This window comes from Sorghum bicolor, chromosome 4 (assembly GCF_000003195.3).
Source record: "Sorghum bicolor cultivar BTx623 chromosome 4, Sorghum_bicolor_NCBIv3, whole genome shotgun sequence".
Lineage (NCBI taxonomy): Eukaryota > Viridiplantae > Streptophyta > Magnoliopsida > Poales > Poaceae > Sorghum > Sorghum bicolor.
In genome coordinates, this window is record NC_012873.2 from 3148924 (window position 1) to 3161720 (window position 12797).

Sequence of the window (12797 nt, forward strand, 5' to 3'; positions counted from 1 at the left end):
AACCGATTCTCCCGGGGAGAAAGAGAGCCCGGGAAGAGTTGGGAGAACCATAGCCAGAAAGGGGCACACAGCAAGGAGCACCGAGCAGGGGAAAGGAGAAACTTACAGGATTACAGGGGGGCTCCCGGCCCCATTGGTGGCCGAGGCAGCCCAGCAATGGCAGCACCACCTGTAGTCGCCAAAAACCAAAACATCTTGCTGCTCGATCCTTTGTTCTTCAGAGGTCGCCGGGAGATGCAGGCGGCGCCGGCGGCTCTGCTGCGACGGCCAGCCGGCTCGGGCGATGCTGCGGAACCTTCGAGGAGCCCGCCGGCCCCGGCGGCGGTGGGGTCAAAGCCGGCGAGGGCGCCGCCGAAGGAGGAAGTTCCTCGGAAGGAGCCGACCAGTTGGTCATGCCAAAATGTCAACCTCTGTCTAGATCGTATCCAATACATCATCAAATTTCCTACTAATAGTTTCACTAGAGTGCTTGAATCGATTTTGAACTTTTCTATTAGACTCATTTCCCGCATATAGATATAAAGAAGAAAATTTCTAGGCTCTTCGGTAGATATGTGCAAGGATGCTTTTAACCCATATACCTATATATGTACCAATAAACCATGAAGGTCACCGAAGATTTCTGTGCCAGGTGTGCGGAAAAAGGAGTTCTTAGAAAGAGGAGTATTGGAGCACTTCTCTATTTTGTAAAGAGCATATATCAACAACCTATATCAATTTTGAAAAAATCCTCGTTCTGATTACTAAATCATCACTAGAATCATAGTGAGACTATGCAAGAATAAAAAGAACATGTCGAAATGAGAATAGTCATAAATATTTTCCTATGATCGATCTTTCTTGACAAAAACCTCAGTTGCCACAAAATGCTCATCACTGCCATACCTAGTCCCACATGCAACAACATGCCCCATTACTTGTTCCAATAGTGATCCCGACGATGTTGCACGTCTCCTAATTAAGCTTGCGCACCTCCTAACTATACTTACTATATAAGTATATGATAGCAATGCAAGCTCTTTTAACCATATATGGTACTCCAACAACCAGCTATAATTTGGACACGACGCTACATTGCGCGCGGAGGATGACAGCTAATTAATTTGGCCATCGACGACAACGACGCCTAGCTACAACCCTGTACACCGCGGAGGACGCCTAGCTGTACACTGCAGAGAACGACGCCTCGTAGGCTTTGTTGGCCTTGTTTAGTTCCTACAATATTTTGCAAAATTTTTTATATTCTTCATCACATCGAATCTTACGGCATATACATAGAGCACTAAATATAGATAAAAAAACTAATTACACAGTTTATCTGTAATTTGCGAGACAAACTTTTGAGTCTAGTTAGTCTATGATTGGACAATATTTGTCAAATACAAACGAAAGTGCTACAATTCGTATTTTACAAAGTTTTTTGGAAGTAAACAAGAGGAGGTAAAAAGTTTTTAGGTACTGTAGCACTTTTGCTTTTATTTGGTAATTATTGTTCAAATATGGACTAACTAGACTTAAAAAAATTATCTTGCAAATTACAGACAAACTATATAATTAGTTATTTTTTATCTATATTTAATGTTTTAATGTGATGAGAAATCTTGAAAAATTTAAGTTCTGGGTGAACTAAACAAGGCCTTAAATAGTCGTCCCGGTGCTCGTAGGTCCTCCGCAGCTAGCACGCGAAGCTCCTTCTCCTGGCTACGCAAAGCTCTCCTCTGCTCCTGGCTCTGGCTAACTACACGGCAGCGGGAAGAGGGCTGCCGCCTGCTGCTGCTTCTTATTAGCACATAAGCAAGGTCTGTTTATAGATCTTACTATACACTCGTGTGTGTGTGTGTACGCGCTAACTATTAGCTAGTTTTATATAGTTCGTCCAAACAGAATGAATGTACTAATTTTTAGCCAAGCTGCTAGTCTCATGGACGATAATATATAGAGAACATTTGAAATTAGAATAGCTCTCTAAATGAGAACTTAGAGAATGGGATTTAAAAAATAACGTTGGATATGCTCTTAGCTGGCTACCTTTTTAATTAGCTACGTATACACCTTTTTTTTTGTTCTAGTTAACAATTCTATTCTTACACTGTCCAGGGTTGGAGGTACGTATGCATTTCATCACTGACTTCGTTCCTTTTTACTGTATATACTAGCATGTGCCTGTGCGCTGCATTAATTTAATAAAGGTTCAAAAAGCTTAAATTTGTTTGCATACTCCGATAGATCCTATATACGGTTAGAGTTGTGTCTGAAGATGTATTTCATGATGGCCAAACTAAGGATCGTATATATACCGTTATTTAGAGTCGTATTACTGTTACTATATACGAATATATATACGATTTTTGAGTTTGCTATATATTATGCATGGACAACATGATTTAATTAAGCGACGACGTACTACAACGCTAGCTGCACCTTATTGTACTGATCTTGAGGCCAGTCTTTGGTTGGGTAGCTAGCAGAGCTTGGAATTAGCAGGGGCACCGAGCATGTGGAGGCTGAAGGTGGCGCAGGGCGACGACGGCCCGTGGCTGCGGTCGACCAACAACTTTGTTGGACGGGCGGTGTGGGAGTTCGATCCCGACCACGGCACGCCGGAGGAGCGCGCCGACGTGGAGAGGCTCCGCCGTGAGTTCTCCCAACACCGCTTCCAGAGGAGGGAGTCTTCCGATCTCCTCATGCGCATGCAGGTAAATAACCATGCATGTCATCATTAATAATAAGCTATAAGTAAGCTTTTTGCTAAGGTGGAGAAAAAGAGAAGAAGAAAGAGAAGAGAGGTGTGCTATAAGTTTACAACTAACTCATGTATAAACTTCAACAATTTTTGTACGTAAGAGAAGGAAGTATGACGATATACTAATAGTACTGAAGAGCTAACTACTATTATACAAGTGAGTTGAGAGACGAATCGCAAAGATTAATACAACCAACAGAAGACTATATCATTAGCCTTACTCGGCCCTGTTTCAATCCAAAAGAGATAATAGTTAGCTACTAATGATTAACTTATTGGATCCAAACAGATCTAGCTACCCCCTTTATCATGAAAACTTAAACTATTAGAATCTGTGTCAATCAAACTTTTTCAAATTAGATCAACTTTATAGAAAAAAGTATCAATATCTGTAACATAAAATAAGTATCTTATAAAAATATATTCTATGATAAATCTAATGGTATTAATTTGGTACTATAAATCTTAGTGTTTTTTCTAGAAATTCGATCAAAGTTTTAAAAGTTTGACTTAGGAGAATTCTAGAAACTGAAACTTTTAAGACAGAGAGAGTAATAGTTAGCTGAATACCAAACTAACGACTATTTCACTAGTTGAACAAAACTAGCTTATAGCAGCTATAATTAGCTATAACCTATTAGCTAGCTAGGCTATTATTAGCAACAACTAATGGATCGAAAGGGGGCCTTAATTAGGAAAAGAAATTGGGTGGAGACCGTCCCCATGGAGCAACATGCATGAGAGAGATGTATTTTTTCTTTCCAATTATTATTACTCCTATAAATTTTGATAATAGTTTTATTTGCTAGATGAATACGTGTCGCAAATTCATGATGGGTGCCCGTAGTTCCTTTGTGGGACCGTTTTCCAACTAAAAGGATTGTTCTTTGCATGGGTAGCTGGCTTAGTTAATTCATGCATGCAAACTATAACTAAGGAGGTATGAATATTATTTAGTTGGAGATATAAATATGAATATTATTTATTATAAATTTAGTCAAACTTAAGTTATTTTAACTTGTATGAATTTTATACCTGCATTATTTTGTTAGTATATCCGTGTACTGAAGTGTATGGACTGGTAACAATGTTTCACATCACCCAGTGGTGGTCTCCTCTAGACAATTAATGCAGTGGCATTCTAGCTAGCTATAGGCTACCCGACATCAACTTTTTGGAACAACAAGCATGAGCTAAAGCCCTTGTTTACTTTTCAAAAGTTTTACAAATTTTTTCAAGATTTTTCGTCATATCGAATCTTGCGGCACATACATGAAGCATTAAATATAGACAAAAAATAACTAATTGCACAGTTTGTCATATTTGTGAGACGAACATAATTGGATAATATTTATCAAATACCAACGAAAATACAACGGTGTCTATTTTGCAAAAAAAAATTACAACTAAACAAAGTCTAAGCAAGTAAGAATTGTAGGTGGGCTTTTTTTTGAGACATATAGGTGGGCTGAGTGTTGAAGTAGAGAAAAGAGGAGAAATAAATTGTACGGAACTACTAGCGCCCGGACGTCTGATCCGGGCACTAACATCTTGACGGCAGGTCTCCATACTCACCCTCTCCCGCCCCCGCACGAAAAAAACAAAGAAGAAAAGTAGAGATGTGAACCCGCCCCCACTCGCCCCGCACGAAGAACGCAAGGAGTCCGGCCCAAACCTCTTCGGCCCACTAGCACCTCCGCCCGTTGCCAGTTCATCCCCAACTCGCAACCTCCCCTCCCCCTTGCTGCTACAATAATAGGATGAAGCAACCGAAACACCATAAATGTGATATTGCAATAACGCCCGATAAACTACTGCAACAATAGATTGTAGTAGTTGAAAACATCGTAAACATATAGAAATACAACAGCAAAAAAGGACGACAGCTCCAACATTGGAATGATGAAGTTAAAACATCTTGAATATATTATTACAACAAACAAAGAAAAAACAGCTGAAACATTTGGCTGCAGTTGCTGAAACACAATGAACATACTACTACAACAACACCCAAACAAATGCTGCAACATATACGCAACAACTACTGCAACATACAGATTAAAGTAATTGAAACAATATATCAAAAGCAGTATTGCAACACCAACTGAAACCCTACTGCAACGTCTAAAAAGACCATTGCAACAAACGGCGAAATCTAAAGTCGAGAGCAAGCTGAAGCCCTAACATGCTGCAACATCACATGAAAACATACTGCAACAACCAAAGAACACATTTGCAACTCGCACGAGAGCTGAACCCCAAGACCTCGTCGGAACCCTAACCACCACCACATCTCTTAGATAGAGAGAGAGAGAGAGGAGGAGGAGGTGCTGGTGGTGGTGTTGGTGGAGGAGGAGGAGGAAGCCTTAGATCCAGATCCAGAGAAGGAGTAACATGCCTCAGTATGAGATCCCTCCACGACCTACCTTGTCACAACCCCTGCCGTCGTCCGTCGTCCTCATCTTCTGTGGGATGTGGGAGCAGGGTCACAGAGATAGTGGGCTCATGCATGGATCGGAGGTCACGGTGGGCAAGGGATGGAGGGAGGAAGGGAGAACGGGCAGGACGGGTGTGGGGGGGGGAGGGGGCACTGTGAGCTCGCGGGTGCGAGGGCCCTTATCTCCGGTGATAGCGTGGAGAGCGCGCAGAAAAGCGACGAGAGAAGAAGCGGGGGAGCAGTGCGGATGGCAACAGAGAAGAAACAGGAGAGACGAGCGGAGAAAAAGAAAGAAGAACGATGGAGACAGGAGCAAAGGAAGTGAAGACGCTGGTGCAGGGCGAGGCGTCCGATGGGTCGGACGTCCGGTCCATAGTATTACCGTAAATCGTAATTTTACAGCCGGCTTAGAAATAAGAACCAAAAATTTTTATAAGAGAAACAAGTAGAATATATGCGGGTTTATGTTGCTCACCTCGCTCATGGCCTTCGATGACCCTGTTGATGATCGTGGATTCATGCATGGCGATTTGTGCATTGTGCAGTCGGTCGGTAGTGGAAAAAAGTTTATTCTATCTTAGTTTGAACTATGATTTTTCTTCTCAAACATTAAATCAGATATTGTATCCGCTAAACTTTTAAAACCATTCAACTTATCTCCATACACAGGTTTGGAATGGTATTGAAGGTGATTTTATCTTTCTTCTTAATTAATTAGTTCAAAAAATCGGTAAATCCTTGATAAGGTTTTTAAACTATAGAAAATATCTTGGTTGATTGAAAAAAAAGTCTGATGATAAATTTGAATATGCCAAAATCCAAATAAAATACATCTAGATGCTTCAAAAAACAGGTTTAGCTCTAGGAAAATGAAAAAAAAAACAAAAATCCTTAAGAAGAACAAACAAAAAATAACCGCAAAGGTTGCATTGGGATGAAAACAACGGCGCTTCAACTTCCTCGCCACGCATACACAGTCGCACTCTCATCCTCCTCCAGGAAACTCCCTCCGGCACTAAATCTATTTTGTTTACAAACCTTAAGAAAGTGTCCTCATCGGTTCTTCTCACCAATTATCTGATCCATTCATACTCATTTTTTAAAAATAAATGTGTGCTTAAATTACGTCAAAAGTTTTAGCAGCTAGAGCTAGGTAATCAAAATCCTTGTGTTGCAGGGCACAAAGCAGAACAGATGTCAACGTGATCTGCCACGCATCAAGCTTGAGGAGGATGACCAAGTCACTGAAGAAATTGTATTGAGCTCTTTGAGGCGGGCTCTGGATCAGTTCTCTTCACTGCAAGCAAGTGATGGGCACTGGCCTGGTGATTTCAGCGGGATCATGTTCATCATGCCTGGTTTGGTGCGCGTTTGTTTCTCCCCAAATAAAATGCCATGTCTTTTACCTTTTTTTCCTTGCTTACTTGTTCACTGATGACTTGTAAAAATTCTCAACATGTATACTTGCACGTCCGTACGCAGATATTTGCCTTGTATGTCACTGGATCACTGAATGCTGTCATATCACCAGAACATCGGCATGAGATATGCCGCTACATCTACAACCACCAGGCATGGCATAGTTCTCTTGGATTATCTCTCTCATTAAGGCCTTGATGGGGACAAGGTCAATTTACACCCAGATTGTTCACTTTAGTTTTACTCATCAAATAAATATATAATGTGTAGAACGAAGATGGTGGATGGAGCACACTTGTCCTGGGTTCAAGCACCATGTTTGGCACATGCTCAAACTACATCACCCTGAGGCTTCTTGGCGAGGAGCTATATGGCAACAACGATGCGTTGGCTAAAGGGCGGGCTTGGATTCTATCCCATGGTGGTGCAACCTTCATTCCCCAGTGGGGAAAGATATGGCTTTCGGTATATATTCTTTGCGACCCGTACATGTGTACTAGTTTTATATACATATATATATAGTCTTATTTGGGAAAAAAAAACACAAGCCTGTTTCTCATTTATAACCTCTGATTCTTTACGTCGGTGTCACTGACACTTCCTTTGCATCGATCTGTATCAATCGAAGGTACTTGGAGTGTTTGATTGGTCAGGAAATAATCCAATTTTCCCTGAACTATGGCTCATTCCTCAGTTTCTTCCATTTCATCCAGGTATATTATTCCTTCTACGAAATGCAGAAATGGTGTCATTCCAGCTTCCAGCTAGCACCTTATAGATTGGATGCACGTGGTCTATATTGAATAAGTTTGCTATATCTACCAATGGCTCTGTCCTTTTCAGGGAAATTTTGGTGCTTAACCCGTATGGTATATCTGCCAATGGCTTATCTTTATGGCAAGAAATTTGTCGGACCAATTACACCAACTATATTAGCACTAAGAGAGGAGATATATGACACTCCGTACAACAAGATTGACTGGAGCAACGCTCGTAATGAATGCGCAAAGGTTTGCCACATCCTTTCTGGTTCTACAGTTCATTATCATCATATATGTCGTCCTTCTATGGTGAGATTGTATCAAATGGGGTTTTCACAAAATCCCTAGGCGTTGAGAGTGTTTAAAACCTAATATGCATATATAGGTTATGTAATCTATTCATGGTCTTAAGACTGCTTTTACTTTTTTTTTCATTTTGGCATTTCAGGAGGACCTCATCTGTCCACGTACACTGTTGCAGAATGTTGTTTGGACTTCACTTTACAGGTGTGTGGAACCAGTGTTGAGCAGTTGGCCTGTCAACAAGCTGAGGGAGAGAGCTCTAGGAAACCTCATGGAGCATATCCATTATGAAGATGAGAACACACAATACCTATGCATATGTTCTGTGAACAAGGTAAATATTGGCAAAAGTTGATATCTCATTACTGGCACTTAGTTGGCCATGCTTCTATTTGCTGTTAGCATGTTGTGTTCTTGCTATTAATTATCATGCTTTATATAAGCATTGTTTAGTGGTTCTTGTTAATTGTCATGTGGATCATGAACTTCTGATTGGTGCCTATTAATATTGGTTACCTTGTTACTTAGGCTCTAAACATGATCTGCTGTTGGGTAGAAGATCCAAATTCAGATGCATTCAAGCATCACCTTGCAAGGGTACCAGATTTCTTGTGGCTTTCAGAAGATGGCATGAAGGCACAGGTATAACTTTTCACCTTTTTACCCACTTATGGTACTTGATAGCTTGTATGCCATGCTAGCATGAGACGCTCGCTATTGGTAGTCCATTGAGGTATAATCATAATAGTTAAGCCAGTAATCATTTCCTTTGGCTAATTACTATCGTCATAATTGCATCGTCTTTACTGAGGAATAAACTAACAATAGATTTACTATCAACGATGTTTATTGCACATATAGGAACTATGTGCTTAATAAGCTACAACACATAGAATGATGATTCCCTTCAAATTACCTTAGTTAATAATAATAGTGTAAAGAGTGTTCTTATTTGCATGACTAAGTACCAGTTAGTAGATATTAGAGCATTGGTACGTAGTCATTGTTGTTGTGAGTAGTTAGTAATCTTTTAATATTATTGCAGTAAAAGTGTCTTGGAACCACTGTAAGTTTGTTGGACATATTGAATATGCATCAAGAAAACCCTCATATTATATAACTACATGTTTTAAGCATGGATGAGTGTTACCATGATAGGTATATGATGGTTGCCAGAGCTGGGAAACATCATTCATAATTCAAGCATTTTGCGGTACAGATCTTGTCAATGAGTATGGTCCAACTATTCAGAGAGCCTATGAGTTCATGAAAAATTCACAGGTTTCTTTTGTTTATCTTAAAATCATGGCAAGTTATAAAATTGACCATCGTGAGCAATGATGAACCACAACATGCATTTGTGTACATGAAGGTTTTGAGGAACCACCCTGGTGACCAAAGTAAATGGCATCGCCATAGATCGAAGGGTTCATGGACACTTTCATCTGCAGACAATGGGTGGGCTGTATCTGACACTACAGGAGAAGCACTTAAGGTTATTCCATCTTGTTCAGTTTTTTCTTTTGACTCATTATAGATGACTAACTACTTAATTTTCCGCCATCATATTAAGAAGAAATGAAACCAAGGTCACTAATAAGTACCATATAATGTTATGCTTAATTTATAGCGTGTAACTAGTAATTAATAAAATGCTCTACTTGATATGTTGTTCATTCCCATGCCTTTTCATTTTCTCTATTCTAAAGCAATTTGATGTGATTTTATTTACAGGCTGTACTGTTAGTGGCAAAGATCTCAAACAAAAATAACCTTGCTGGGGATCCAATAGAAAAACAAAGGTTGCATGATGCCATGGAAATCAGAAATGCCATACTCTGTGTTGGCTGATACAAAATAACTCTATTACACCAAGCTTATGGGGATGGTATGATGAGTGTATATGTTAAGGAACCAGGTTTCTACATGTGGCTGTGAATCTGAAACCTTGTATACAATTTGCACAAGTTTTCCTCTCCTTCTAAATTTCAATCAGTAAACCTCTTTAGATGTAACAACCAACAATACCATACTTACTTTGCCTGAATCGTTTTTAAAATATGTCTATGGTGGCATTGCTTTTAAGCTACGAAAAACATAATTTCAAATGGCTAATCATTCTATGTTGTAGAACAAAGATGGTACCTTTTCTACATATGAGTGCAAAAGATCTTCTTCTTGGATAGAGGTAAGTTTCAATAGGCTGAGTGCTTATATGTTCTTGTTACTTTCCCATTAGGAAGATGCAATTCATATGATGCATCTTACTCTTTGCAACTCCACTGTACTAATATCTTTTTGTTAATTAACTAGATTCTAAATCCTTGTGAGAGTTTTCCAAACATGGTTGTCGATTACCCGTAAGTGACACATACAAATGGCATATGTTTAGTAGAAGATCCCACTAACAAAATTTTTACTTTAGATAATGAAACAAACTCAAGTTGCACTATGAATTCACAGTTACCCAGAATGCACTTCCTCAGTGCTCCAAGCTCTGATACTTTTCCAAGAATTGTATCCTGGTTACCGCACAAAAGAGATAAAAACATCTATCAGAAATGCAGCAACGTTTATTGAAAGAAGTCAACAAGAAGATGGTTCATGGTTTGCCCTAATGCATCATTTAATCAAAGAATCTATAAACTAGTACTCAATTGATAACACAATTAATTGTTTCACAGGTTAGGCACTTGGGGTGTATGTTTCACCTATGGGGCCTTCTTTTCAATCAAAGGTTTAGTTGATTATGGAAGAACGTATGAGAACAACTCTTTCATACGGAAAGGATGCCATTTTTTATTGTCAAAGCAACTCACCACTGGTGGATGGGGAGAAAGCCATGTCTCTAATGAAACTCAGGTAATATATATATATATATATATATATATAATGAAGATACTAGTAACAAATTGACACATGATATTTTATGATGAATCTGGCTATTTAATTAGAATGTTTCAAATCATTAGAGATTTATTGATTTATTGTGTATGTTGAGCCTTTCTGTTATACTATGCTCATTTAATTTCCTCTCAGTTTGAATTGCTCCATAAGCCTTTGTTCTCAAGTCGATCCCTAGCAAGTCATGGCGGGCACAATATTTAATGCAATATGAAAAAAAAATATTATATTTACATAGTATCATTAGTATGTCCATTCATCTTTGAACTTATCTTTCCCCACCCCCTTGTAATGCTAAATAGGTTTATGTAAATATCAAAGGTGATCGTGCTCACGCTGTGAATACTGCTTGGGCAATGTTGGCTCTAATTTATGCTGGACAGGTACTGATTATTCATTTTCTTAATTTTACATATTGACAAGAACATACAATTTATCAATCTATTGGCATACACCTTTCTAATACAAGATGGAGCGAGATCCAACACCATTACACCGTGCTGCAAAAGAATTGATAAATATGCAGTTGGAGACAGGAGAGTTCCCACAGCAAGTAAGATTCCACTTCAATTTATGTTGGTAATACATCATATTGATAAGTGAACTTGTTATGTTTCTCTTAATTTGTTCTAAAAATTGATGGAACATAGTGTTGAAGAACATAGAAAAACCCTATCATGTGGCATGGCATATTAGTATTGAAATAATGAGGCACCCATTTTTGTCACATATAGATATATGAACAGACTTACTAGGTGGCTAGAATATGTAATTGCATGATAGAATTCTTTTCACGTTTTTTAATAAAAATGTCCCTATATATGGATCTGACATGAATAATTAATCACATAACTAGAATTGAATTAGCACAATACGAATAGAGCAAGCCTTTTGTCATTTGAAGCATCCAATTATAAAATCATTCATACTCAAGCCCACTACCACAAAGTTGATTATAGAGACTCTTCATTTTATTTTTAGAGGTGGACCTTAAAGGTATACCATCCCAAAAAAAACTCCCAGAGCATTGTAGAAACAGGTTGACTCTGAAAATGATTTTTAGATGCAGTTCGCATAAGGCAACACCCTAGAAAAATGTGCCGTAAACATGACAGCCAAGGCATTATTATGTCTAAACTCAAGTTCATGAATCTAACATGTTTTATGTGGTGTCCAGTAGACTTTTAAGATAACCTATTTGGATTATTGGATATTAGGGGGTGCATAATTACACATGCATTCTTGTAGTCATTTTAGAACTTTGAACTACCATATTTCAGCACAATTTTGTGGTGTGGGTGTTTGATTATCAAATGTTAAAGTGGTTTTGTTGACTACACTTGCATTTCGATGATAGGAGCATGTCGGATGCTTCAATTGTTCTCTTTTCTTCAATTACCCCAACTACCGCAACTTGTTCCCCATTTGGGCTCTCGGTGAGTATCATCGTGGCATTTGTGGAAAGAAGAGAAATGAGTCCAAATGAGCATAATATAATATAGTATGGTGAAAAATAAATAGGTTGCACCTCTGAGAAGCAAAAAGGAGATTTACTTTCATGTAGTTGTGTATAACATGTATGCAGTGTATGTTGAATGTTGTGGGGATATAAATCTAGCATGACATTATATATTGTCATACCTATCCATCTCCTTATATAACACAGGGTTTGCTTTATCTTCTACCCATACAAATTGTATGTTCTATTGGTACGGACGTGCGTGCCAGACTCCTTGAACCGTAGATACGCGTACGTGTCACGTCTGTGTGCTGCAGTTTTAATTTGCTCACATGCATGTAAACGAATATAAACTTGGCCATTTGGCATGAGCACGATGGCCGGCCTAGACAAGACCCTGAGAAGCACGGCCTAGGCACGGGTTCGGCTCCCATAGTGCCCGTGTCTGGCACGGCTCGGTCGTAGTGCCATGCCTAGGCCGCCATGTTGGCCCGTAGTGCCAGCCCAGGCATGGTACGGATAAAGGCCTGGCATGATGTGGCCCTAACCATTAGATGACTAGCTGATGAACTAGAGTCGTTGGATAGTAATATATAAATATATCTTCCTCACCTAAACCCTAACTTCCTCTACTCTCTCCCTCCCCACTCATTTCCTCACCAGCGCCGACACAGAGAGCCAGAGACCTGTCCTCTTTCCCTCTATCCTCACTAGCATTGACGCGGAGACTGGAGGTGGTGGGCAGCATAGTTGTGGGGCCATGCCTTGAGG

The 12797-nt window shown here is 39.4% G+C and overlaps 1 protein-coding gene across 1 annotated transcript; it reads left to right on the forward strand.

Annotated features, from left to right (window-relative positions):
- Positions 1678 to 12251, forward strand: LOC8069958 (achilleol B synthase). Its single transcript, XM_002451480.2, has 19 exons — positions 1678 to 1799; positions 2462 to 2696; positions 6358 to 6543; positions 6663 to 6752; positions 6870 to 7064; positions 7228 to 7312; positions 7443 to 7609; positions 7809 to 7997; positions 8192 to 8305; positions 8822 to 8944; positions 9036 to 9158; positions 9398 to 9505; positions 9795 to 9851; positions 9977 to 10023; positions 10127 to 10270; positions 10348 to 10525; positions 10870 to 10950; positions 11037 to 11120; positions 11925 to 12251. The coding sequence occupies exons 2-19, from the start codon at positions 2496 to 2498 to the stop codon at positions 12051 to 12053; spliced, it is 2301 nt and encodes a 766-aa protein (XP_002451525.2). The 5' UTR covers positions 1678 to 1799; positions 2462 to 2495; the 3' UTR covers positions 12054 to 12251.

What these genes read in the sequence shown, in the direction of transcription:
- LOC8069958 (XM_002451480.2), top strand. Translation starts at nt 2,496, where the DNA reads ATGTGGAGGCTGAAGGTGGCGCAGGGCGACGACGGCCCGTGGCTGCGG. An exon ending in TGTTCATCATGCCTGGTTTG is followed by an intron (nt 6,544 to 6,662) that starts GTGCGCGTTTGT and finishes GTCCGTACGCAG; the next exon opens with ATATTTGCCTTGTATGTCAC. An exon ending in CTACAGGAGAAGCACTTAAG is followed by an intron (nt 9,159 to 9,397) that starts GTTATTCCATCT and finishes TTTTATTTACAG; the next exon opens with GCTGTACTGTTAGTGGCAAA.